This window comes from Spermophilus citellus, assembly GCF_964194105.1.
Source record: "Spermophilus citellus genome assembly, chromosome: 8".
NCBI lineage: Eukaryota > Metazoa > Chordata > Mammalia > Rodentia > Sciuridae > Spermophilus > Spermophilus citellus.
Window position 1 is genome coordinate 9,021,078 of NC_138189.1, and position 25,139 is coordinate 9,046,216.

The window sequence follows — 25,139 nt, forward strand, 5'->3', positions numbered from 1 at the left end:
ACACAATCAAGGAGGGAAAGTAACCTGGAGCTAAAGACAACAAAAAGTACTGATTCCACAAGAACAAACCATTTCAAAGATGTATTTATAAAGAAAACATTGAGCATTTCAACATAAGTACATAAAATACCAAGCTAATCACAAGCTAAAATATTGAAAGTTAAAATCATCCTAAAATGACAAAAGGAAGATTTAAGGGCAGAAGCTCAGTGAATTCATAGACAAGTTTATCAAGTACTAAAACCATGCTTTAAATGGCACATGGAGCATGTGCCCATGTTCATGTAATCCTGGAAGAAAGAGTTCCAAGAGACCAAATTAAGTGGCTCTAACCCCCCAAAAATGAAGTACCCTTTATACTATTTAATATTTATTTTAGTCATAAAAACTATAAAGGATATCATACTAGAAAAATAGCAAAGATTAAACCACAGAAAAATTTCAAACTTCTTTTGGATGAAATTGTCAAGAAAAAAAGCAGTCATGCACAAGGCCCTGGGTTTAATCCCCAGCACCAAAAGGAAAAAAAAAAAAAAAAAAAACAAATTAAACCCTGAATAGCAGTGAGCATTTACCAAAAAAAAAAAAAAAAGAATAACAAATATTGTTATTTTTAATATAAAAATGGTCATAGGAATTTTTTAAAACCAAATAAGAGATCCAGAATCGCTAAAGCAATTCTAAGCAGAAAGAGTGAAACAGGTGGTATTGCTATACCAGATCTTAAACTATACTACAGAGCAATAGTAACAAAAACAGCATGGTACTAACACCAAAACAAGCTGGTAGACCAATGGTACAGAATAGAGGACACAGAGACCAACCCACAAAATTACAACTACCTTATATTAGACAAAGGTGCTAAAAGCATGCAATGGAGAAAGGATAGCATCTTCAACAAATGGTGCTGGGGGAACTGGAAATCCGTATGCAACAAAATGAAATTGAATCCCTTTCTCTCACCATGCACAAAAGTTAACTCAAAATGGATCAAGGATCTAGGAATCAAACCAGAGACTCTGCATCTAATAGAAGAAAAAATTGACCCTCATCTCCATCACGTGGGGTCAGGCCCCAAATTCCTTAATAAGACACCTATAACACAAGAGTTAAAATCAAGAATCAACAAATGGGACAAATTCAAACTAAAAAGTTTTTTTCTCAGCAAGAAAAATAATATGTGAGGTGAATAGAGAGCCTACATCCTGGGAACAAATTTTTACCCCTCACACATCAGATAGAGCTCTAATCTCTAGAGTATACAAAGAACTCAAAAAGTTAAACAACAAAAAACCAAATAACCTAATCAACAAATGGGCCAAGGACCTGAACAGACACTTCTCAAAAGAGGATATACAATCAATCAATAAATACACGAAAAAATGCTTACCATCTCTAGCAATCAGAGAAATGCAAATTAAAACTACTCTAAGATACCATCTCACTCCAGTAAGAATGGCAGCCACTATAAAGTCAAACAACAAGTGCTGGTGAGGATGCGGGAAAAAAGTACACTCATACATTGCTGATGAGACTACAAATTGGTGCAGCCAATTTGGAAAGCAGTATGGACATTCCTTGGAAAGCTGGGAATGGAACCACCATTTGACCCAGCTATTCCCCTTCTTGGACTATACCCAAAAGACCTAAAAACAGCATACTACAGGGACACAGCCACATCAATGTTTACAGCAGCACAATTCACAATAGCTAGACTGTGGAACCAACCTAGATGCCCTTCAACAGATGAATGGATAAAAAAAAATGTGGCATTTATACACAATGGAATATTACACAGCACTAAAAAATAATAATATCATGGCATTTGCAGGGAAATGTATGGCATTAGAGCAGATTATGCTAAGTGAAGTTAGCCAATGCCTAAAAAACAAAAGCCGAATGTCTTCTCTGATATAAGGGGGGTGACTCAAAATGGGGTAGGGAGGAAGAGCATGAGAAGAAGATTACCACTAAATAGGGAAGAGAGGTGGGAAAGAAAAGGAGGGAGAAGGGGAATTGCATGGAAGATGGAAGGAGACCCTCATCATTATACAGAATACATGTATGACGATGTAGGGGAAAAAAAAGAAGTGTGTCACATTAGATTGGATAGAGAGAAGTGATGGGAGGGGAGGGGAGGGGGGATGGGGAGGATAGGAAGGAGAGCAGAATAAAATAGACACTAGTATTGCTGTATGTATATACATGACTGTATGACCAATGTGATTCTGCAACCTGTACACTCAGAAAAATGAGAAATTATACCCCCATCTGATTCAAATGTATGATATGTCAAGATCATTGCACTGTCATGTGTAACTAATTTTAAAAAATTAAAAAATTTTTAAAAAGAAAATTATAACTGATAATAACAGAAAATGAATAGTTAATAAAATTTTCAAAGATTCAATTTTAATTTCAAGGAAATTCAAATTTCAATGGTGAAGTATTTTTTCTTTTCTTTTTCTTCCTTTCTTTTTTTTTTTTTTTGCCTGCCACATTGATAAAGACTTTAAAATAAATAAATTCTCAATGTTAAAAAGGGTGTAGTAGTATATAATCATACAATGCTGATGACTATAATTTAGCCTTTCTGGTAGTAATTTACAATATTTCAATCCCTTATCAAAGACTCCATCTGAAGAAAAAATCAAAACATCAAAATCTTATGGACAAAATTTTACATTAGAACATTATGTTCAAAACTTATATTCTAAAACATTTACCTAATGGATTATTAAATCTATCTAATATTATTAAATGATATGGGGAAGTTTTCTTCAGATAAAAATAGTAAATAAAATTTTAAGAAGTATTTCTATATTGTATCTTAACACTTTAATATTTACTGTGGATTGGAGAGGGGCCCTGGAACATCACTACTTGGTCAGAGTCCTACCTCCACTAATTATCAGCTTGGTAACCTGGGCCCTCTTACATGCCCTCTCATAAGATTTACCTTTGAAATGGAGATAATCACGGTAGTACAACACCTGTCACAGAGTAAGTACTCAATAAGTGAAAACTGCTAGCAGTAGCAGTACTAGTGCTTGTGAATACTAAAAAATGAAGACTAAAAGGAATCACATGAAATAAAGAACAGTCACCTCTGGATGTGGGGATTATGGGTGATTTATATTATTTTAATTCTTTGAATTTTAATATTCCTTAAAATAATAAAATAATACTAAATTAGTTATAAAAATAAGATAATCAGGATAAGCATGTTATCTCTTTTATGCCTTCAATAGGAATTAATTTGTTTCAAAATTTAAGAAATAGAAGATTACTGCCCAGGAATACTAGTAAATAAAAGTAAAACATTACTTATAATACACAGTATTCATTATTTTACTTACAGAGTCTCCTGTCTTGGCTGAGACAAAGTGGCTACTAAAACCATTTTCCTGGCAAAATCGTAAATGTTTCTCAGGTTTTACTGTTCGCATATGCTCCAAATCAACTAGAAAAGTGTTAAAGAGAGAAAAAAAAAAATGCACTATGAGAGTCAATCAAAACATTTTTTACATGTTTAAATTTGACTAACTTTGCAATATTATACCCTAGCATAGACACTAGCTGTATAATGCTAGGCAAGTTATTTAATTTCTTTATGCTTCAGTTTCTACATTAATAAACTTGAAATGATAAATTTATTTCTTTAATATGGAGTTCTTTCAGAATTAGTTCATGTAGAGCCCACAATGACTGGCACATATGGGCTTTAAAAAAAAGTTGAGCTGTCATATTATTATCTATATAAATTAAACACACTGATGAGGCTCAAAAAAAATCTACTTGACATAATGCATTTCAACATTGTGACTAACTGAAAGTAAGACATATTTACTCAAACATATTTATTTTGAAACAGTTTAATAATTAGAACAGTTTTGTAATCTTAACTTTAATATAACACAAATACACAGTATTCTGCTAAAAGAGATCAATATTACATTACATATTTATATTAATTTATTTACAGCCATGGTTTAATTTCACAAAGACACATTCAACTCTTTTTCCATTTCTAAAGTGTCCACTTGGGGAATTATGGGTAAGGATATGTCCCTTTGAATAGCTGAAAGTACTTTAAAGTACAGCACAGACCTCATATCCAATACTGGTTTTTTATCCAGCACTCTATTTTTTCAAATGTGATTCTTTATTGAACAGTTTCTCCTTTTACAACGCTACAGACCCTATAAGGGTGTTGACTCAATGCTGTCAAATTATAAGGCAAATATATTCACAGGACTTAAGGACAACTAGGCTCTTTGAGTCAATAGAGGAAAAAAAAATCTTAAACCTATTTCCTGAGGAAGGGACCCAACTGACTTGTAAAAACTTGTAAATTTGCAAATCTAGTAAGCCTACATAATAGTGGCAATTGATTGTCAACTAAAAAAATGTTCTCATGCTTCATAAAAGGCTTTATTTAAAATTATATTGAAGGTTCTTAGTTTGTAGGCTCAAGGGATTTTTCTCCAGATTTCTGATGTAGTGGGGGATTCCTGAGACCATTTATATTGCTTACCTTGGTAAATAGAGAGTTCTTTTTTTCTTCTTCTTCTTCTTTTTTAGACAAGTTGCTATTCCTTAAACATCACTGAGACCTTATTTATAAAAACCAGGCCAAAAAATGTCCAGATGCCACAAGCACCAATTTGTGGAAGACTAAAATACTAAGCTATTAGCACTGATGTTTATACATCTAGTTCATCATAATATTGAAACTAAAATACTTTCCTAATTCAATAAGAATGAATTCTGTCTTTAGAAAAAAAAATCCCCAATGAAATTTATATCCAATTAAAAAAACATGAAGTTGTGTCATTGAAAGTCTATTTGAATTTGTGTTTTCTAATGAAACAGTCTGTCATTGTCTTTCTTCCTTTTAATCTTCACTCCTTCTTCCCATCTCCCCATCTACCATATAAATTATAACTGAGCAATTTACTATCCAAACAAAAATTTTTCCCAATAAAGGTAACCATGAAGAGACAGTACTATATCACTGGTCAATAAAAAAAATATTTTATTTAAGAAGCTCTTATTGAACACCTGTTATATTCCAGGTACCATGTTAGGCAGGCAATGGAAGGAAATTACTGTTTCTGCTGTGGGAGGGGTTTTGTAGCTATGTAAATCCAGCATAAAAATATACAGTCCAGTTTCTGAAAAAGCCACTACAAATACTGTGAGCATAAAAGGCCCTTAAAAATTATAAAAATTATTTTAATTAGCTGAGATTCTCAAAAATGAGACAACAGGTATAAAAGGCTCTCAAGAGCACTTCCCTACAAAGCTCTTCTCTGATGTGTTAGAATTTAGTAGGCAGCTTTTAAGAGGGCTTGGTTACTAGAGGATTTGGCTTGAATGCCACCCACAAAATCATATGTTACACTTATTTACGAATGTGATAGTACTAAGAGGTAGGATCTTTAGAAGGTAATTAAGTCATGAGGGCTGTGACTTGTTAGTAACATTAGAATTCTGATAGAAGGGCTTGAGGCAATGGGTTTGCCCTCTTCTACTCTTCTGCCATGTGAGGACACAGCATTCATCCCCTTTTGCTTTTCCACTTTCCACCAGAAAGGACAGAGCACTCAAGATGCCAACATGGAAACATAGATGGGGCTCTGATCAGACACTGGACATTCTAGCACCTTGATCTTGAACTTCTCAATCTCCAGAACAGTGAGAAATAAATTTCTTTTGTTTATAAATTACTTGGTTTCATGTATTTTGCTATGGCAATACTAATGGATGAAGACAATGGAACAATTCATTCTAAATAGAAAAAAGATATAAAATATAATGATGGGGGCTGGGATTGTGGCTCAGTGGTAGAATACTCGCCTAGCATGTGTGAGGCCCTGGGTTCAATCCTCAGCATCACATAAAAATAAATAAATAAAATAAAGGTATTGTGTCAACTACAACTAAAGAATTATATAAATAAATACATAAAATATAATGATGAAATTGCAGTGAGACACTGGGAAAATCTTTTTCTTCTATTTTTAAGAGCATCCTTAAAATTATTATCCAGTAAACTATCACAATGACTTTGTGTGAAGGATTAAACTAAAATGCAGCATATTTTCAACATTATTCATTCTTCATTAGAAATAATTTTTTTATCTAGAAGGAATGGCTATTTTAGCCGGAATGAAAATAAATTTTTGAAAAGAAAGCACCACAACTTTATGAATGCCAAAAAGCATATGTGCCTTCCTCCAAGTCAAATTATGAAATTTCTATCCCAAGAATTCCCAATGACAATTTTTACCCATCACTATTGTTTAGTCTTTTGTGAATTCTGTTAACAAAAGGCGGTGCTATTTTAGTATCACTACTTTTGAACAACAAGAATTTCCTGAAGAGTTAGGCAAGTCATAAAAGAAATGTTAACTGAGAACTCCACTTTGCTTAAACATGTAGACTTCCAAACATCATGGAAACCCCAGAAATTAACCTCATATAATATAACCAAATGACCTTCAACACTCAAGACTACTCAAAGGGAAAAGGACAGCCTCTTTAATAAATGTTGGTAAATTTTTGGCATTCTTTCATGAAAAAGAATGAAGTTGGACTCTTATATCATGTGCAAAAATTAACTCAAAATGGATTAAAGACCTAACCAAAAAAAAAACCAAAACTAAAACTCTTTGACTAAACAGAAGAAAAGTTTCAGGATATTGGAGTTAGAGATGATTTTTCAGAAGAAAAAAATAGACAAAGTGACTGAATTAAACTTTAAAATGTTTTTTTGCATCACAGCACACAACAGAGTAAAAAATCTACAAAATGGGAAAAGATATCTGTAAATCATTATTGATAAGGGATTAATATCTAGAATATATTTTTTTAAAGTCCTACAGCTCAACAACAAAAATCCAAGTAACCCCATTTAAAAATAAGCAAAAGAATTATACAGACAGTTCTTCCAAAATGATCATCAGAAATGTAAGCTAAAACTACTAAGAGATATCACCTCAAACCAAGTAAAATAGCCACCACTGGGGGGTAAAAATCAGAAGTATTGATAAGGATGTCAGAACCGTTGTGAGCTATCGGTGGGACTGTAAAACAGCACAATTGCTATAGAAAACAGTATAAAGATTCCTCAGAAAACTTGACATAGAATTACCATATGATCCAGCCATCAATTCTTGGTATATCTCCTAAAGAAATGAAAACAGTCTCAAAGAGTAAAATATTAACACACTTCTGTTCATAACAGCACTAAACACATGAGACCAGAGGTGGGAGCAGCTCAATCCATGGATGAATGAGTAAACAAAATGTAGTACAGACATGCAATGGAATGTTACTCAGCCTTTAAAAGAAAGGAAATCCTGTCTCCTGCTACACCATGGATGAAACTTGAAGATATTATGCAATGTAAAATAAGCCACTCACCCAAAAACAATTGATACTGTGTGATTCTAGTTACATGAGGTAACTAAAGTAGTCAAATTCATAGGAACAAAAAGTAGAATGGTGGCTATCAGAGGGATGAAGGGAGACAAGAAAGTGAAGTTGGTATAATTTCAGATTTGCCAGATTACAAAGTTTTGGAGGTCTGTTCCAAAATGTCATAAGAATGCTACTTTACTGAGCTATACACTGAAAAATGATTAAGATGGTGAATTTTGCTATGGCTTTTTTTTTTAACAACAACAATAAGGAAACACAGCCTACCCAAGCTAGAATTTCTGATAAGCAGACACTCCCAAATACTTTAATGGAAAACTTCAAATTTATACAAAAATAAATCAGAAAATGACTCTTCACATAGCCCTCAATCAACCTTAAGAACTGTGTCTCCCACACACTCCATATCACTTCACCCACAGATATTTTAGTACCATGCATTCTTACTTTTGTTTTGATTTCATTGAGTTTCACAGCTTTGGTTCCAAAGCAAAACATGAGAATTTTGAATCTAAAGCTGTTACTTTCATCTTTCAGTTGGCCCTGCTGATTCCAATGGAACAATCACTCCCCTAAATTTATGTAAGAACTCAAATTTGTTTACACAGATTACTTCCAGGATAAAGTGACCAGTATACTAAGATACAGAGACAGATTGTGATGAGCAACAGGAAGTAAAGGGTATTTAATAAACAGTAAACAATTCTAGGAAAAACTGCATTAGATCAAAGGTCATCATGAAGAAAGCATCATTAACAAAAAAAAATTTCTCATATCCCAAGAAATGTCCTTTGATGTTCACTGATCCATAGATGATGGATAATTCATAAGAACTAGCCCCATATAAAAAGTAACTTTCTAACGTCTCAATTGTCTGTATTAAGGCAAATGTAGAAGAAACTTGGGCTGAATATAATCATAATTCTTCAATTATTCACTGATTTATCTGAAGAGGAAGTAGGGTGTGACAGTGAAGAACAAACTCCCCAATAGTGGGCACATCTTTGCCAGCACCTGTCATGTCTTATCTTATTAATAACAATATATTACAATCTTTTTTTTATTTTATTGTTGGTTGTTCAAAACATTACATAGTTCTTAATATACCATATTTCACAGATTGATTCAAGTGGGTTATGAACTCCCATTTTTACCCCGTATACAGATTGCTGTGTCACATCAGTTACATCTCCATTGATTTACAAATTGCCTTTCTAGTGACTGATGTATTCTGCTGTCTATCCCATTCTCCACTATCCCCCCTCCCCTCCCCTCCCCTTCTCTCTCTCCACCCCCTCTACTATAAATCGTTTCTTCCACTTATATAATTTTTCTCCTACCCCTCCTTTCCTCTTATATGTAATTGTGTATAACCCCGAGGCTCACCTTCCAATTCCATGCAATTTCCCTTCTCTCTCCCTTTCCCTCCCGCCTATCATCCCTGTTTAATGTTAATCTTCTTCTCAAACTGTTCGTCTCTACCCTGTCCTTGGTTACTCCCCTTATATCAAAGAAGATATTTGGCATTTGTTTTTTAAGGATTGGCTAGCTTCGCTTAGCATAATCTGCTCTAATGCCATCCATTTCCCTCCAAATTCTATGATTTTGTCATTTCTTATTGCAGAGTAATACTCCATTGTGTATAAATGCCACATTTTTTAAATCCATTCATCTATTGAAGGGCTTCTAGGTTGGTTCCACAATCTTGCTATCGTGAATTGTGCTGCTATGAACATCGATGTAGCAGTGTCCCTGTAGCATGCTCTTGTTAGGTCTTTAGGGAATAGACCGAGAAGGGGAATAGCTGGGTCAAATGGTGGTTCCATTCCCAGCTTTCCAAGAAATCTCCATACTGCTTTCCAAATTGGCTGCACCATTTTGCAGCCCCACCAACAATGAACAAGTGTACCCATTTCCCCGCATCCTTGCCAGCACTTGTTGTTGTTGGACTTCTTAATGGCTGCCAATCTTACTGGAGTGAGATGGTATCTTAGGGTGGTTTTGATTTGCATTTCTCTGACTGCTAGAGATGGTGAGCATTTTTTCATGTACTTGTTAATTGATTGTATGTCCTCCTCTGAGAGGTGTCTGTTCAGGTCCTTGGCCCATTTGTTGATTGGGTTATTTGTTATCTTATTATCTAATTTTTTGAGTTCTTTGTATACTCTGGATATTAGGGCTCTATCTGAAGTGTGTGGAGTAAAGATTTGTTCCCAGGATGTAAGCTCCCTGTTTATCTCTCTTATTGTTTCTTTTGTTGAGAGAAAACTTTTTAGTTTGAGTAAGTCCCATTTGTTGATTCTAGTTGTTAACTCTTGCGCTATGGGTGTCCTATTGAGGAATTTGGAGCCCAACCCCACAGTATGTAGATCATAGCCGACTTTTTCTTCTATCAGACGCCGTGTCTCTGATTTAATATCGAGCTCCTTGATCCATTTTGAGTTAACTTTTGTGCATGGCGAGAGAAAGGGATTCAGTTTCATTTTGATGCAAATGGATTTCCAGTTTTCCCAGCACCATTTGTTGAAGATGCTATCCTTCCTCCATTGCATGCTTTTAGCCCCTTTATCAAATATAAGATAGTTGTAGTTTTGTGGATTGGTTACTGTGTCTTCTATTCTGTACCATTGGTCCACTCACCTGTTTTGGTACCAGTACCATGCTGTTTTTGTTACTATTGCTCTGTAGTATAGTTTGAAGTCTGGTATTGCTATACCGCCTGATTCATTCCCTCTAAGATCTGGTACAAGACAGGGATGCCCTCTCTCACCACTTCTGTTCAACATAGTCCTCGAAACACTGGCCAGAGCAATTAGACAGACGAAAGAAATTAAAGGCATAAAAATAGGAAAAGAAGAACTTAAATTATCACTATTTGCAGACGATATGATTCTATACCTAACAGACCCAAAAGGGTCTACAAAGAAACTATTAGAGTTAATAAATGAATTCAGCAAAGTGGCAGGATATAAAATCAACACGCATAAATCAAAGGCATTCCTGTATATCAGCGACAAATCCTCTGAAACGGAAATGAGGACAACTACTCCATTCACAATATCCCCCCAAAAAATAAAATACTTGGGAATCAACCTAACAAAAGAGGTGAAAGACCTATACAATGAAAACTACAGAACCCTAAAGAGAGATATAGAAGACCTCAGAAGATGGAAAAATATACCCTGTTCATGGATAGGCAGAACTAACATCATCAAAATGGCAATATTACCAAAAGTTCTCTATAAGTTCAATGCTATCCCAATCAAAATCCCAACAGCATTTCTTGTAGAAATAGATAAAACAATCAGGAAATTCATGTGGAATAATAAAAGACCCAGAATAGTATATTACAATCTTGAAAACTGTTGAGAATAGATTTTAAAGTGTTCTTACCACAAAAAATGTTATGTGAAATAATGCATTAAGTTGATTTGCTTAATTCAGTCAATCCCCAGTGTATATATATTTCTAACCATAATGTATGCTTTATGTATATTATATACATATATGTGTATAATTTTGTCAATAAAAATAATTAATTAAAAATAGATATTTTTAAAAAGAAAAAGAGGAATGCACTCTCCAGAGCCAAAGTGGCTAGGTTTGATTCCTTGCTCTGTTATTATCTATGGGATCTCAGGCAAATCACTTAATCTCTTCTCTGTTTTCTCATGTACAAAAGGGGGATGAAAACAGTATCTCTCTCATAAGGTGGCTACGGTGGATAAAATGAGTAGACATCTGTAAAGGAAACAGATTAGTGATGAGCAGATGGTAAGGTACATGGTATGTGATGGCACACACTCAGTATTAGCCAGTGTGACTATAGTTTGTCCATAACTACTTAGTGTTTTTAACTGATTAATAATGGGAAAGCAAAAGGAACCCATGTATAAAAAGTACTCTACAATGAAATGCAGAGACCAAGAGAGTAAAGAGGGCTATAAGGTAAGTTACAACCAGAATATAGAGAAAGACAACTTCTAAAACTGCCTGGGGATGACTGAAAAGATCTCACAGAGAATGTGATACTTCAACTAACTACTGAAGAATGAGGAAAAATTAACACAGGCATAAGGGTGCATATTTTTTACAAAAATAATAGCATGCAAAACCATCTAAAAGAATCTGATCTGGTGTCATTAGCAGCCTAGGCAATGAAAGTCTTCTATGATGAGATGCTAAGAAGTTTACATGCACATAGGAAATCAACTGTGCAGCTGCAGCTTCCACCCAGCCTACTTCACACATTCCTGGCCACTTGAGCAAGGAAAAATTATAACCTTCAAAGGAAAATCCTAATGGGTGCCACATATTAGAATGGGTGCCACATTCATTTTCTCATTTTATTGGAAGCTCTTCTACTGACTACACAAAGCGATGATGGTATCTAAATTCAGAGGTTATTCAGAAGAAAATTAACAAATGACAAAAAAATGTTGTACTCCTATACATGTTATAAACAGCATAACTGTTTAGCCACCTTGTAAAAATAAATAATTATCCATATCTATTTTATAACTTTAAAAATAGAAGATGGCAAATTTGATACTTACAGATAGCTGATTTTTTTTTCTTCCTCTGGAAAAGTCACTACACTCCTACACACTTGTCAACCTAAAAATGGTTTATAGTAACAGTATATTTGGGAAACCACAGATGTTTTTAAAAAGAGGTAAAACAATAAATTCAAATAAATTTATTAAAATTGATATGAGTATCTATTATATGTCAAGCACTGTGCTATTAATAAGCATAAGCAATAAATAGGGGAACAAATTAAATGTTATCCTTACCCTCAGACTCATGAGAGAGAAAGAATGATAAATAAACAAACATGTAAATAAATGAGAAAATTATAATTAATGTAATCTAAAATGGAGAGGCAGAATGAACCAGATATGGAGTAAGAGAATGAAAGAGAAGGACAGGCACCAGAATAACAACAATTTTATATAGGGTAATCATGGAAGACCTCTTTGTTCTGAGATCTAAATATAAAAACGAGCAGAACAAGTTAAGAGGAGGTTCAGGGAAATAAATGTTTCGGTTACTGGGACAGCAGAGAGGACAATCACAAGAGGACAAGATTGGAGTACCATAAGGAAAACAAAGAAGCATAATGAGCAAGAGTAGGTACCTATAGCATCATGAAGTTATGATCCAAATACAGCAATGATAAGCCAGTGGAAGGCTGTAACCAACAGCACAATGCGATCTTTAGCATTTCAAAAAAATTATTCTGGTTGCTACAGGAGAAAGAAGGTTGGAGAGCAAAAATAGAAGAAGGGAAACCACTTTAGAAGACTTTTCAAACAACCCAAGTGGTTTCAAAATCTACAAAACCCTTTGGGGCAACATAACAACCTTGAAGAATAGGTAAGCTTTATTCCAACTGTACACACACAAATAATAATAATAATAATAATAATAATAATAATAATAATAATAAAAACATGTACAGAGTGGCTTGACCAAAATTCCAAAGCTGGTTACAGTAGCACCAGAATTTAAAATATGTTATATCCAATTCAAAACCTAAGTCTTCCCAAGAAGAAAGAGCATCAGTTTTGGTGATAATCACTTAAGAAGGTTTATTCAGAATTCTAATTAAAATAATACAGACCAAGAAACTTTAAATAGTCACTATAATTTTTTAAGTGTGATCTATTATATTGTTATTTACTTGTTAGTACTTTTAAAGTATTAACAACAATGAATCATAAAACTGAGCCCATAAGCATTACAGAAGAATATCACATATGCTTTTGCCTGAGCACTTGATTATTTAGTCCTTTTTGAAGGACTTGCAGCTGTACCTACCAGTTGTGTAATTGTATAATGTTTAAAATGATTCATCATGATTAGCCCAACCATGATAAGTAAAATTTCCATAATAATGTATTAAACTTGATTTACATGTTTAAAAATATGTATATATGCTGACTTCTAAACACCAGTGCTAATAAACCAATTATATAAATACTTCCCTTTTCAGTTCTATTCCTTTACTAGCATTCAGGAATCCTTACTCAAGGATCTCCATGGCATCTACATAAACAATTACTGATAATACTGGCCAGAACAGTAGTCAAAGACATAGTATCAAATGTAATTGATTTTTTAAAAAATTAGTTATAGTAAATGTATTATAAGCAGAGTCACTGATCAGACTAAAATGATGTAAATTTTTAATAAAAATTTTAAAATTCTGAAACACTTTACAATATAGCACTTATGTTTTTTCATATTGGCCTGAAACTTTACAATGTTCCATTTTCCAAATACTACTTTTTCAACATGCTATAACAACATGTCCTATAATGAATATGACTTTTTTCATTCAAATCACAATGTTATTTCATGTTTTAAAAAAGGGGCAAGTTCTATAGATTTTAATTAATTATATTATTAATGTCTACTCTCAACAATGGAAAGAAAATGTTCAAAAGTATAAACTATTTTTGCTCCTTAATCCATATATAATAGCAGGAACAGAATATTCTCAGTGAAATGATTATAAAAAATGTCACTGTCTAACTTAAAAGAAGTAAAAGCAAAATACAAATATAGTACTTGTACAGATTTTCACAGTAATTTTTAGGTTATCAAGGAAACATCTAGAGTGTTGATCTGGTTATACTCAATTCAAACAAACTACTTGTCACATTAACTACCTCCAGGAAGTTACTCCAAACACAAAATAAACTGTTTATGCCCCTACTCAGATAGATAACATGACAGATTGTTATTAGTTGAAGACAGATGAAATACATTAATTTGATTGTGAGCATGTGTTTAATTTTACCCTGCCATGTACACTCTCTAATGCTGTCTTTCTATGATGACATAGTAAATCACACCGTATTAGAAGAATTGCTTAATGCAAGAAAATAAAAAATTAGCAGAACTTGACTTTGACTTTGCAGATTCTTAAACCAACCTTCTCATAAAAATAACTGACTAAAAATCAATGGGTTCTACAAACATTTAAAGAAAAAGGGTAGCATCAAAGAAACCACTTTAATTTCTAGTATAAATTTAAAGACCTCAATGAAGTTTAGCATTTTTCCTGTGTACTAGCCTTTATACTTCTTTATGAAATGTCTCTTCCTTCCTCTCCCCATTTTCTACTGGGTTTCATGTATTTACCTTATCAATTTGTGTAAGCACATTCTATGATAAGGACACTTGTCACATTTGTTCCAAACATTCTTCTTAGTTTAGAACTTTCCTTTCAAATATTTCATAATGCTTTTGAGGAAAAAAATTAATATTTATGAAGTCAAATACTCTGAGATAATAAATGTTATTCTTGCAGTTATACTCATTTGGTTCTATTGTTACATGGAGTCACAAACAAAAAACAAATGAAGAACAACATAAAAAAGGGCCCAATACAATAGTCACCCACAAAGTATTTGTTAATTGAAGAAAAATATTTCTAGATTCTTAAAATTAACACAAAATATCAACTGTACCTAAAATAATATTTATTCCTTCATTTTACAGGAATACTACATAGGACTAAAAATTAAGTAGAGTTTCACACCCCAATAAAAATAGATCTCATAGACATGTTGAGACAAGATACAAATGAATACATTAATGATTCATTTACATAAAATTCTAAAATGGCAAAACTAAAATCTGGTGAAGCACAAGAGACTGAAAGCAAAAAGAAGCAAAGATCAGGACAAAGAACAAAGTTACTTGTTTGGTTTACATGTTAGGTGTTCCCCCAAAACTCATGTGACACAATGCAAGAACATTCAGAAGTGGAATAATGCCAGATGGAGATATAACTGAGTGGTTACTGAAGTCAGGAAGGGTGTGGCTGGAGGAGGTGGGCATTGAAAGTGTGCCTCTGGAGTAGATATAGTGTATCTGGTGAGTAGGGTCTCTCTCTCTCTGCTTCCAGATCATCATGTGAGCCGCCCCCACACACCCTTCTGCCATGACATTCTGCCTCACCTGCAGCCCAGAGCAACACAGTCAGTCATCTATGAACTGAGACTTCTGAAACCATAAGCCCCCAAATAAACCTTTCCTCCTCTAATTGTTCTTGTTAGGTGCTTGGTCACTGCAGGAAAAAAAAAAAAAAAAGCTAACTAAAACATTACCTGGAAGGACAGAAAGGGGACGCATGAAGAAAAGCACATGACATGCCTCTGGGGAGTTGGCAATGCTAAGCCTCACCCAGGAACAGTTCTTTATACTATACACACTTTATATACTCCTCTAGATCTATATTTTCTTATTATAAAATTCCTACTAAAACTGAAATACATGACATTCTTGTCTTACTAATTTTTCATATGATCAGTGTTGCAAAAATATTCACAGTCTTCATCCTTTTTCCCAATGACTTCTATCAACCCTTTAATCATAGAATCATACCCTCCCAATCTATCTATCTACCTATTATGAATCCTGTGGGTTTTTCTCTTTAATTACTCATCACCTGATTCTTTTTTTTCTTCTTAGAAAGATTCTGAGGAGATAACAATGAATATCTTAATTCAATAGACACCAAAATACCACCAACAGCAACAATTATCAAGAGGTCAGAGAGAATGTAAAAATTCATATTATTTCCTCAACTTGAAGTACCATTAATTGGATTACCCATACCCAAATTTCTTCTGGGAGCAAATTAATGCCTAAATACTTCTCCTATTACCTCAGTTCAAATTAGATAGTGGGTGTAAATGAGGGCATAGCACCAGTGAATAAAATCTTTCTATATTTGAGGCTGACTACAATTTTTCCTCTTTTTTGTAATATTTGTATATAAATTATATAGAAGATTAGCATTTGCTCACATATCAAACAAAAGGCTAAAGGAACTAGAAAATTAATAAACATCCTTTAATACAATCTGGGGCATTTAATTTAATTTGGGGCATTTCTCATAGAAATTCTTATTAGAAAACTTCATAATCACACAGACTAGATAGGCTTATTAGAAAAGTTTTGTATAATAAGTAGATATAATAAGGCCCAGGTTCACTCATATCATTCTTACACAGACATGTGTGAAGAAAAAAAGTATATTTGCCCTGCCCAGATAATAGCATACCATGGCATCTTACAAAAGAACAGAAGAACTGCCTTGATTAGGCAACTATACTATGGTTTTTAAATCCTTCTTTATATTTTCTCCTATTTTCCAATTACCAACAATGATTGTATATGTTAGAAATACTGGAAGAGGGGAAGTAATACAACATAATTTAAAATAAAAACAAGTAGTCATGAGTAAACAGAAAATTGCCCTAATGGCCATAGAATTTATAGCAATAAGAATAACAAAGACTTGTACAGCAGCACACTGTTTTCTAGGCATTTCAGATGTATTAAATCATTTAATATTCACAACAATCATTATGTGATAAATGAGGAAACCAAGCTGTGGAGAAGATAAATGACTTATGTAAGATCATACATCTAGTGAGAACCAACTAGCTATGTCTTGATAACTAATATGGCAAATGTTTCTTGCTCTGTGTTTTAGTAATTATCTGTGGTCCTTTATCCTCTATAGGCATTTCAGATTTAGTTTGCTTAAACAATAAAAACACAAATACTTATTTGGGCATTTGGTTAAAGTAACACTGAATCAATTAATCAATCTGAGAAGTGATATTTTTATAATACCGAGTCTTTATATCTTTGAACATGGTGTATTTGCTGTCTTTCATTATGTCTTGTTTTTGTTTTGTCTCAGTATAGCGCTTCTATGTACTAATTATATCACCTGAGAATCCTGTAGTTAATTTCTTCCTTTTAAATCTGTAAATTGTCTCTACCTCTTTCTTACTGTTTTTAAAAGCTGAAACCTTAACAGTGTGGAACAGGAGTGGTGAAAGTAAATTTCCTTGCTTTGTACATGATCTCAAATGGAAAACATTCACTCTTTCACCATTACATATGCATTAACTGCAGGTTTTTCATAATGCTGAAGTTCTTTCTCATTCCTAGCTTGTACACAGCTTCTTTTATAACCATGAATGGATATTAAATGTTATCAAATGCTTCCATTCATCCACTGAGATCATAGTATAACTTTTCTTCTTTAGTCTATATACATGGTAAATTATACTCATTGGTTCAAATATGAAACCAGTCTTACATTTCCATGATAATCATAATGTAATAATATCCTTTGTGAATATTACTGGATTCAATATGTTAGTATTTTTTACTTTTTTTTTCTTCCCTTCAGCTTTCCTTTTTCCTTTCTTCTTGCTTTGGGTTTAATTCATTTTCTATTTTCTTAAGGTAGAACTTAAAGCAAGGATTTTAAGGATTTTTTTTCTTTTTAAAAACAAGCACCTTCATGAGCTATGTAATGCTTTAAATAATCAATAAAAAAAAACAAGCACTTAATAATGCTAAGCATATTCCTTTAAATACTGCTCTGACTATATGGTACAAACTTTAATATGCAGTTTTCTTTCTATGCAATTCAAAATTTTTATAATTGTAATTTCTTATTTGTCTTGCAGTCTATTTGGAAGCAAGTCACTGAATTTCTGAATATTTTGGTGATAATACTGATATGTCTCTGGTATTGATTTCTGGTTCAATTTCATCACAGTTAGAGAACATATTCAATTCTTTTAAATTTATTAATTCATTTTTTCTAGGTCAGAATATTTTCCATCATTGTAAACATCCCATGTGTATTTGAAAGTAACATGTACTCTCCTGTTGTCAGAGGGATGTTCTATCAACACAAAATTAGGTCAGGTGGCTAATGTTGTTCATACTATCTATATCCTTACCAGTTCCTTGTAGTCCCAATACAGTTGGGACTGCTTTTCTATCTCTATATCTTAATTGGTATATTTAGACCAGCTATCTGAAAGATTTTTCTGTGAAGGCCAGGAGAGAAAATATTTTAGGGTCTGTGTGTCATACATTCTTTGAAGCAACCACTCTTCCGTTTTAGTAAAGGTGCAGCCATAAGTAATACGTAGAGGATAAGTGTGACTATTTATGGACACTGAAATTTTATTTCACATATTTTTCAAGTTTCATTACATATTTTCCTTCTATTTTCTCCCTACCATTTTAAAATGCAAAACCCATTCTCAGGTAATGGGGTAATACAAAAACAGGTCATGGGCCATAGTTTGCTGACCCTCTGCTCTACACCTCTGCTCAAACTGCCCCTCTGCTGAAAAACCCTTATAGGCTTTCTATGGTTCTTATGATAAAATCTAAGTTCCTCAAAACATTTGTCTGTTTCTCAATTATTCCAGCTTTGCACCTTATGTTCCAGCTGTGACAAAATGTTATAAATCCCCCTTATATTTCATACTATTTACTAATTTTTGCAGCTTTATTCATTCTTTCACTTCTTCCTGGAATGCCTTTTTTTTTTTCCTCACTTCTCTTCATGGCACACTCCTGCACATCCCTTAGTATCTCTGCTCTTAATTTTCCTCTGGCCATTTCTTCCTGCCAAGCTCCCTGTATATCAAGTGCATCATCAGACAACAATATCCTACTGTCTTCTCCCACCATTGTGCTTGGTACATAAAAGGCACTCATGAAGGAATAAATAAGTGAATGGAAACTTTAAAATATATGAAGAAACTGAATGTGTGCAAATGTTTACAATACATTAGTGACATTCTAACATGTAATTATATATTTAAAATTGCCAAAATATATTTTAGTCAAACTAATTTTAGAAACATTTTTAAATTACAATAAAACTGAAATCATTTTGTCAATTATAAAATGACTTTTAGATTGTAATATTAAACTGTAATGTACAAAGCTCTCAGAATGATGTTGGCCCAAAATGTCAATAAGCCAAGAAGTAAATAAATACAAAAATAATGTACAAAAATAATGCTTCCTCTAAAAAAAAAATGGTTTCACTTAAAGACATAAGATAATTCCTCTCAGAATTCTCTTTGAAAAAATAAAAATCCATTCTTGAATGAACCTAAGACTAAATACAAAATTTAATCAATTTTCACCAATTCATATAAAAAAATATAGAATATAATCAGTAAACTTCAGTGTTTTAAAAAAGGGAACCTTAAAAAAGGTGGAATGTAATTTCAACCTTCAAAAATACTCTTCATTGCAAAGAATTCAGTTCATAGTCCCAATATATTAGCATATCAAATTATAACTTTATATATATAAATGGCAGTGGTGAGGAGAAGTTGGAATAAGAAAGGAAACAAAATTATACCAACCAACTTTGGTGTTCAATTTTAAAACCAAAACAGCATTTCTTTTCAGAAATTAAAATGGACACGTACAGTTGAGAAGTTTTAACAATACCCACCTATTTTTTGCTTATTTTCAGACAACTGCCACTTTACATTTTTGGTTAATCCCAAATTACAGAAAATAATAATATAGGACTTGAGACTCACTCTAGAGGAATTTTTTTTTCTTTTGTTTTTGGCACTGGGAATTGAAACAAGGAGCACTTCGCCACTGGGCTACATCCCCAGCCCTCTTTATTTTTCACTTTGGAACAGGGTCTAAGTTGCTGAGGCTGGCCTGAAACTTGTGATCTTCTGCATCAGCCTGCCAAATTCCTGGGGATTTTTAAAACTCCACATTCAGGTATTCATTTTCAAAAGATTCAGCCTTTTTATAGAATATTTCTGTGTCCTTGTGAGAATTTAAATCTATAGCTGAAAAATAAATTGTCTGGCTGAAAGATTGAAATGTTCTCATCTCTCAAGTATACATAGCCAAAATCCTAGTCCAATATCTGACTTAAAACTAGTAGTCTTCTAGTCTTCCTTTTACTGGGGTGTGTTACTGAATTACACATTTTAACTTTGAAGTATATTCAAATATAGCATGTTGATTCTTATTAAAAAAAAAACAGAAGAATATCTCATGGAGGCCATCTAGTATATGAAGCTGAAATAACAAACATATATAAGTTTACACCTAAAAGAAACAAAAGAGAACTTACATGGAATATATGGTAAATTAAATATATTACTGAAACACAGTTCTGGGGATAGGTGGCTTTCTTGTAGTATGGATCACTTGATTCTACTGATACTCTTTTACTAACTACTGCAAGAAAAAACTTTTAATCAGAAAAGCCATCAAGCTTTAAATTAAAGTCAGAAATACAATTAACATTTATGATTAAAATTCTTAATTTTCATAATGAATACTGTATTCATTATGGGCACTACTGATTCCCATTTTTTTTCAGAATACTCATTATCTGAAAAACAGAAGACTACACTAGGGAATTTAGAACAATTAAGCAATATAGTTTTCCAAGTGATAGCAATAACAGAAATTTTGCACTCCTCAGCAGCCAACTCTCTCATTTTCCCAGTTTACTACAATCTGTTAGTCACTGAAGCTGGACCCTTGATTAATTTTTCCCCCTTTATAAGACTTGAAAAGTTATTTTTAAAAATCTGAAACAATCACAAAATGAAAAGTGAGTAAACTATAGGAAATCCAATCTATATGCATTTTAGTTAACTCTTCAAAATGAAACTTTAAAAAACTTTCAACACAGCAATAATAAGTACACGGGCTAAAAACATTACATGAAAAAAGTATGTATATGAAAATAAAGAAACATATCAATGATTTCTTGTACTTGAACAAGTTGTAAAGTTACTCCACCAATATTTAATAGTATTTTTAACAAAAACTTAATAATATTTTGGACCTCCCGATTTATAATTAATTTTTTTAACAATTTTTTCATTACACTGTCTTCTGTACATAACAGCCTCAGAACAAAATAAAACACTGTAATAAAATCTCATTGGGGGACAAAAGTGGCATAATGGCTATTCTGCCTGCTTCCAACAAATCAAAATATACAGTAAAAATATATTACATCTGATAGGAATTAACTAATCATACTGAAAACAAGATACTGAAATCAGTTTCAATGATGAATCACGTGTCATTGAAACAGATAATTCAAACTTAAAAGTTGCCAAAAAGAAAAAGTTTTAGATATTACTTTATAATTATCACACCATAATTCACTATCTATTATATAATATGAAGGTACATCCAAATGTTGTTCGTCAAACACTTCTCGCTATGCCTTTACCACAGTACTGATTTAAAATGACACTTCTATCTCAATCTAGGCCATTTAAATGTAAAAAAAAAAAAAAAAAAAAAAAAAAAACTTTCTAGTTCCTTTATGTATTCTCCAGCTCATTGTTTTGTACAACAAGTCTTTATGGTGAAAAGACTTCAATTAACTTTAGAAGATTTTCAAGTCTGTGTTTTTAAAACTAATGCACAAGAATAATAAAGTTTTTAATCCAAACTATTATTTAAGTTTCAAAATACATACTATTGATAAGCCAAATAAAATCTAATAATGAGAATACGAAGCACTGGAAAAGAAAAACAAAAGGAAAAGGTTCCAAGAATAGAAGAGAATTACAGAAAAAATTCTAGAAGATAAAATGAGCCAGTAGAAATAACTTTCTTAATGTGAAATCTAATCTTAAAAAAGACTATTATTAGGAAGAACCCTGGAAATAGAGTTCAATTAAATAAGCAGAACCACTGTGAGTGATAAAAAAGAGTTAGACATTCCATAATCACAAGCTGGTGGGGCGAGAGAAATGGACTACTGGATTTGCATCTATTCTTGAGCTGGAAATCACTACAGATCAGCAGAAGGGCACTCAGGATGAGACACTCTGAAACTTGCATGGGTAAGTTGAAATGGCCAAAAGTACAAGAAACTAGAACCTGAGAGGACAACAGGAACTAGCAGTGCCAAACTAGAACTCACACCTCTCTCTCACCAACTCCAAGCCTGATGTCAAAGATCAGTGAAGCTTGTACCCTTCAGAAAGAAGCCACATATGCAGAACAAGTACTCAGAAAAGCGAAGGGGAAGACATGGCAAGAGCTGGATAAGCTGTTGCCTCATGTGCTTTCTCATATCCTGTGAGAACTGTGACAGTGGGAGGTATTTAGCACTGACCCTCAGAAAACCAAAAGAAATATCTGACACTTCACGTCCTCCTTACAAATCATTTGCAAAATGTTTCTTGTGGCCAGTACTAACCAGAACAACACAGAGAAGGAAATTTGGGGAAATGCATTTCTATTACAGCCAAGTTAACCTAGAAGATTCATCACAGAAGGAAACAGGTCAGTGCCTCTATGTAAATAGAGAAAGGAAGGACAGCAGACACAGCAGCAAAATTTGCTAACTCGGTCCAAGTAATTCCTTCTTTATTTCTACAAAGAACAACCAACCTACTGCCCATCTTATGTACCCACATTAGAGGCCTGACTGCCAGTGCACAGGGTACACTAATAGTCAGGGTGAAGTCTACATTCAAGGAAGAACATCTGTGTAAGAACTCATTTCATGCTCAAGGCAAGACTGCTAAGAAAACTCAACACTGATGTTCTGATTGTAAAACCCAAATCAGCTACCAATGCTATTAAACTCTATCTTCATGTTAAAATAGGAACAAGTTAAAGAATCAAAAATATGATTGCAAGGCCACATAGCTATTTCTTTTTAAACAATGGTTAATAAAGAAGGTGAAGGACATGCAAACATATGTAATGGTATGGTAACCTTAGGATCAATATTGTAAACATAAAGCAAGAATAGGCTGAGGAAAAGAATACGGGAAAATTTTCAAAATATAATTTCCAGAACAGTTTTCAGAATAAAATAATTAAGAGGCTGAATACTAAAATAAATTTGGCAGAAATCTTGTGGATGCAGAAGAAAAATTGAGACATTTTCTCAAATATAAAGAAAACTAAAAGCAAAAAGATAGATGTCATGAAAAATAACTTAAAGCTGTGGAGAATATATGAGGCAGCTCAAATTTCCTCAGATGAGCCAGAGCAATGATAATGTATGTAATCACAGCAATTCAGGCACAAGTTCAAAGCCAGCCTCAGGAACAGTGAGGCACTAAGCAACTCAGTGAGACCCCGTCTCTAAATAAAATACAAAATAGGGCTGGGGCTGTGGCTCAGTGGTTGAGTGCCCCTGAATTCAATCCCAGTACCTCCCCCACCAAAAAAATTCTACAAATCATTTTTTTTCTGAGCTATATTAAGCTTTAAAAACTTATAGAGCCATCCAAGCACCACAAAGTATTAATTAAAATAATAAATAAACAACATGGTAAATTTCCAATACTCCAAAGTAAAAAAAAAAAAAAATTCTATAAACTCAATGAGAAATAAAAATATAGAAGGAACACTAATCAAAATTAGCATCAAATTTTTCATTTTCAACATTAAATATCAAAATACAACAGAACAATGATTATAGGAGAGAGGATTCTAAATTTAAAACAAGAGAAACTATTGTTCAAATGTTCGCAAAACAATAAGATTTCAAACAGAGACACAAGGCACATCACCTAACATAACTTTTATGAATAAGTGATTAACTGATGAATTAAGGCACACACAAAAAAAGATGGTCCATTGAAGAATTCAATGGATACAAGAAAAGTTGATGAAAAATGAAGCTGTGAAACACCAGTGATATGTGACTATAAAATAAAGCATACTATACATCCAATATAAAATTAATATTAAACTGATAAAAAATTAAGATTAAAAGAAAATCTAAAGATGAAATATAAAAGGAAAAGCAAAAGTAAATATTTTATGCTGTAAATAGTTTATGCTGCTAGATAATTCTGTAATAAATGTTAAATTTAATGATTTAATGATAATATTGAATATTATTTAGCTTTTAAGGGTAAAATATATTTTATATTTTTAATATGGTTAAAATATATTTTAAATGTGAAATCAAATTAACTATAATTAAAAAATAAGAAATATAATTTTAAAATATCCAAATCTCTAGGGGGAAAAGTAGTTTTCAAAATGTTAACTGATGTACAAAAGACAAGAAAGGGTCTTTGGAATATTCTCTCCCACCCGACTTCCTCGGAATATCATTCACTTGGTATCAAACCAAACAAAAAACATTCTTGATGTGTTCTAGAAATACACTAAGAAAGGTTTTAGTATTAATCTTATCAAGAAGATGAGCAAGCAATTGATTCTAGAATTAAGTAAGTCTCATTACATGATACTAAAATTAAGGACTTAATCCCATTTAAAACTAAACCAACAAATGCTATTTTCCTGAAATCCTTTGCAGTAATTTAATATAGAACTTTCTGTTTCAAAAATTCCAACACTAGCAAATTCACTTTCTAGCATCAAGAAAGAACTGAAGATGTCACATTATGTCTGTGGGCATGCAATTGAGGAGGAGGGATTCTTACAGAAAGCTGAGTTGATTCAAATATGTTTTCTCAAGATCTTGATTTTGACATTATAGGAGGACTAACAGAAACTTTCAACCTCTGGAAAAGTTATTGGCTTTTACAAGTCCTAGCACTTTTGTTTTGTTTAACACGTGCATACAGAGTTCCATGGCAATAAAAACCTGACAGTACAGCAATCACACTTCGGAGTTGCACCAATTCTAAATAATGTACAGGTGATTATCCTCATAGGATTAGCACTTTAAGATACCACTCCCTCCTTCCATTTCCACTCAACACTTGTTTATATTACTATAGCAATAAAATATGAAAGAAAAAGAAATTAAGCTTAGGTTAAAAGCAATGTGGGATTTAAGATGTCACATTGATAACTATAATTTGTTTTATGATTATCATATTACTATCAGG

General features: G+C 32.8%; 1 protein-coding gene across 3 annotated transcripts in view; it reads right to left on the bottom strand.

The window, feature by feature from the left end:
- RAB28 (RAB28, member RAS oncogene family) overlaps nt 1-25,139 on the bottom strand; it is an 83,185-nt gene that overhangs the window by 12,298 nt on the left and 45,748 nt on the right. For all 3 annotated transcript variants that reach the window (XM_081304722.1, XM_081304720.1, XM_081304721.1), the window contains exon 5: nt 3,360-3,463. In XM_081304722.1, the coding sequence (XP_081160848.1) occupies nt 3,360-3,463 (104 nt within the window). The remainder of the gene's footprint in view (nt 1-3,359; nt 3,464-25,139) is intronic.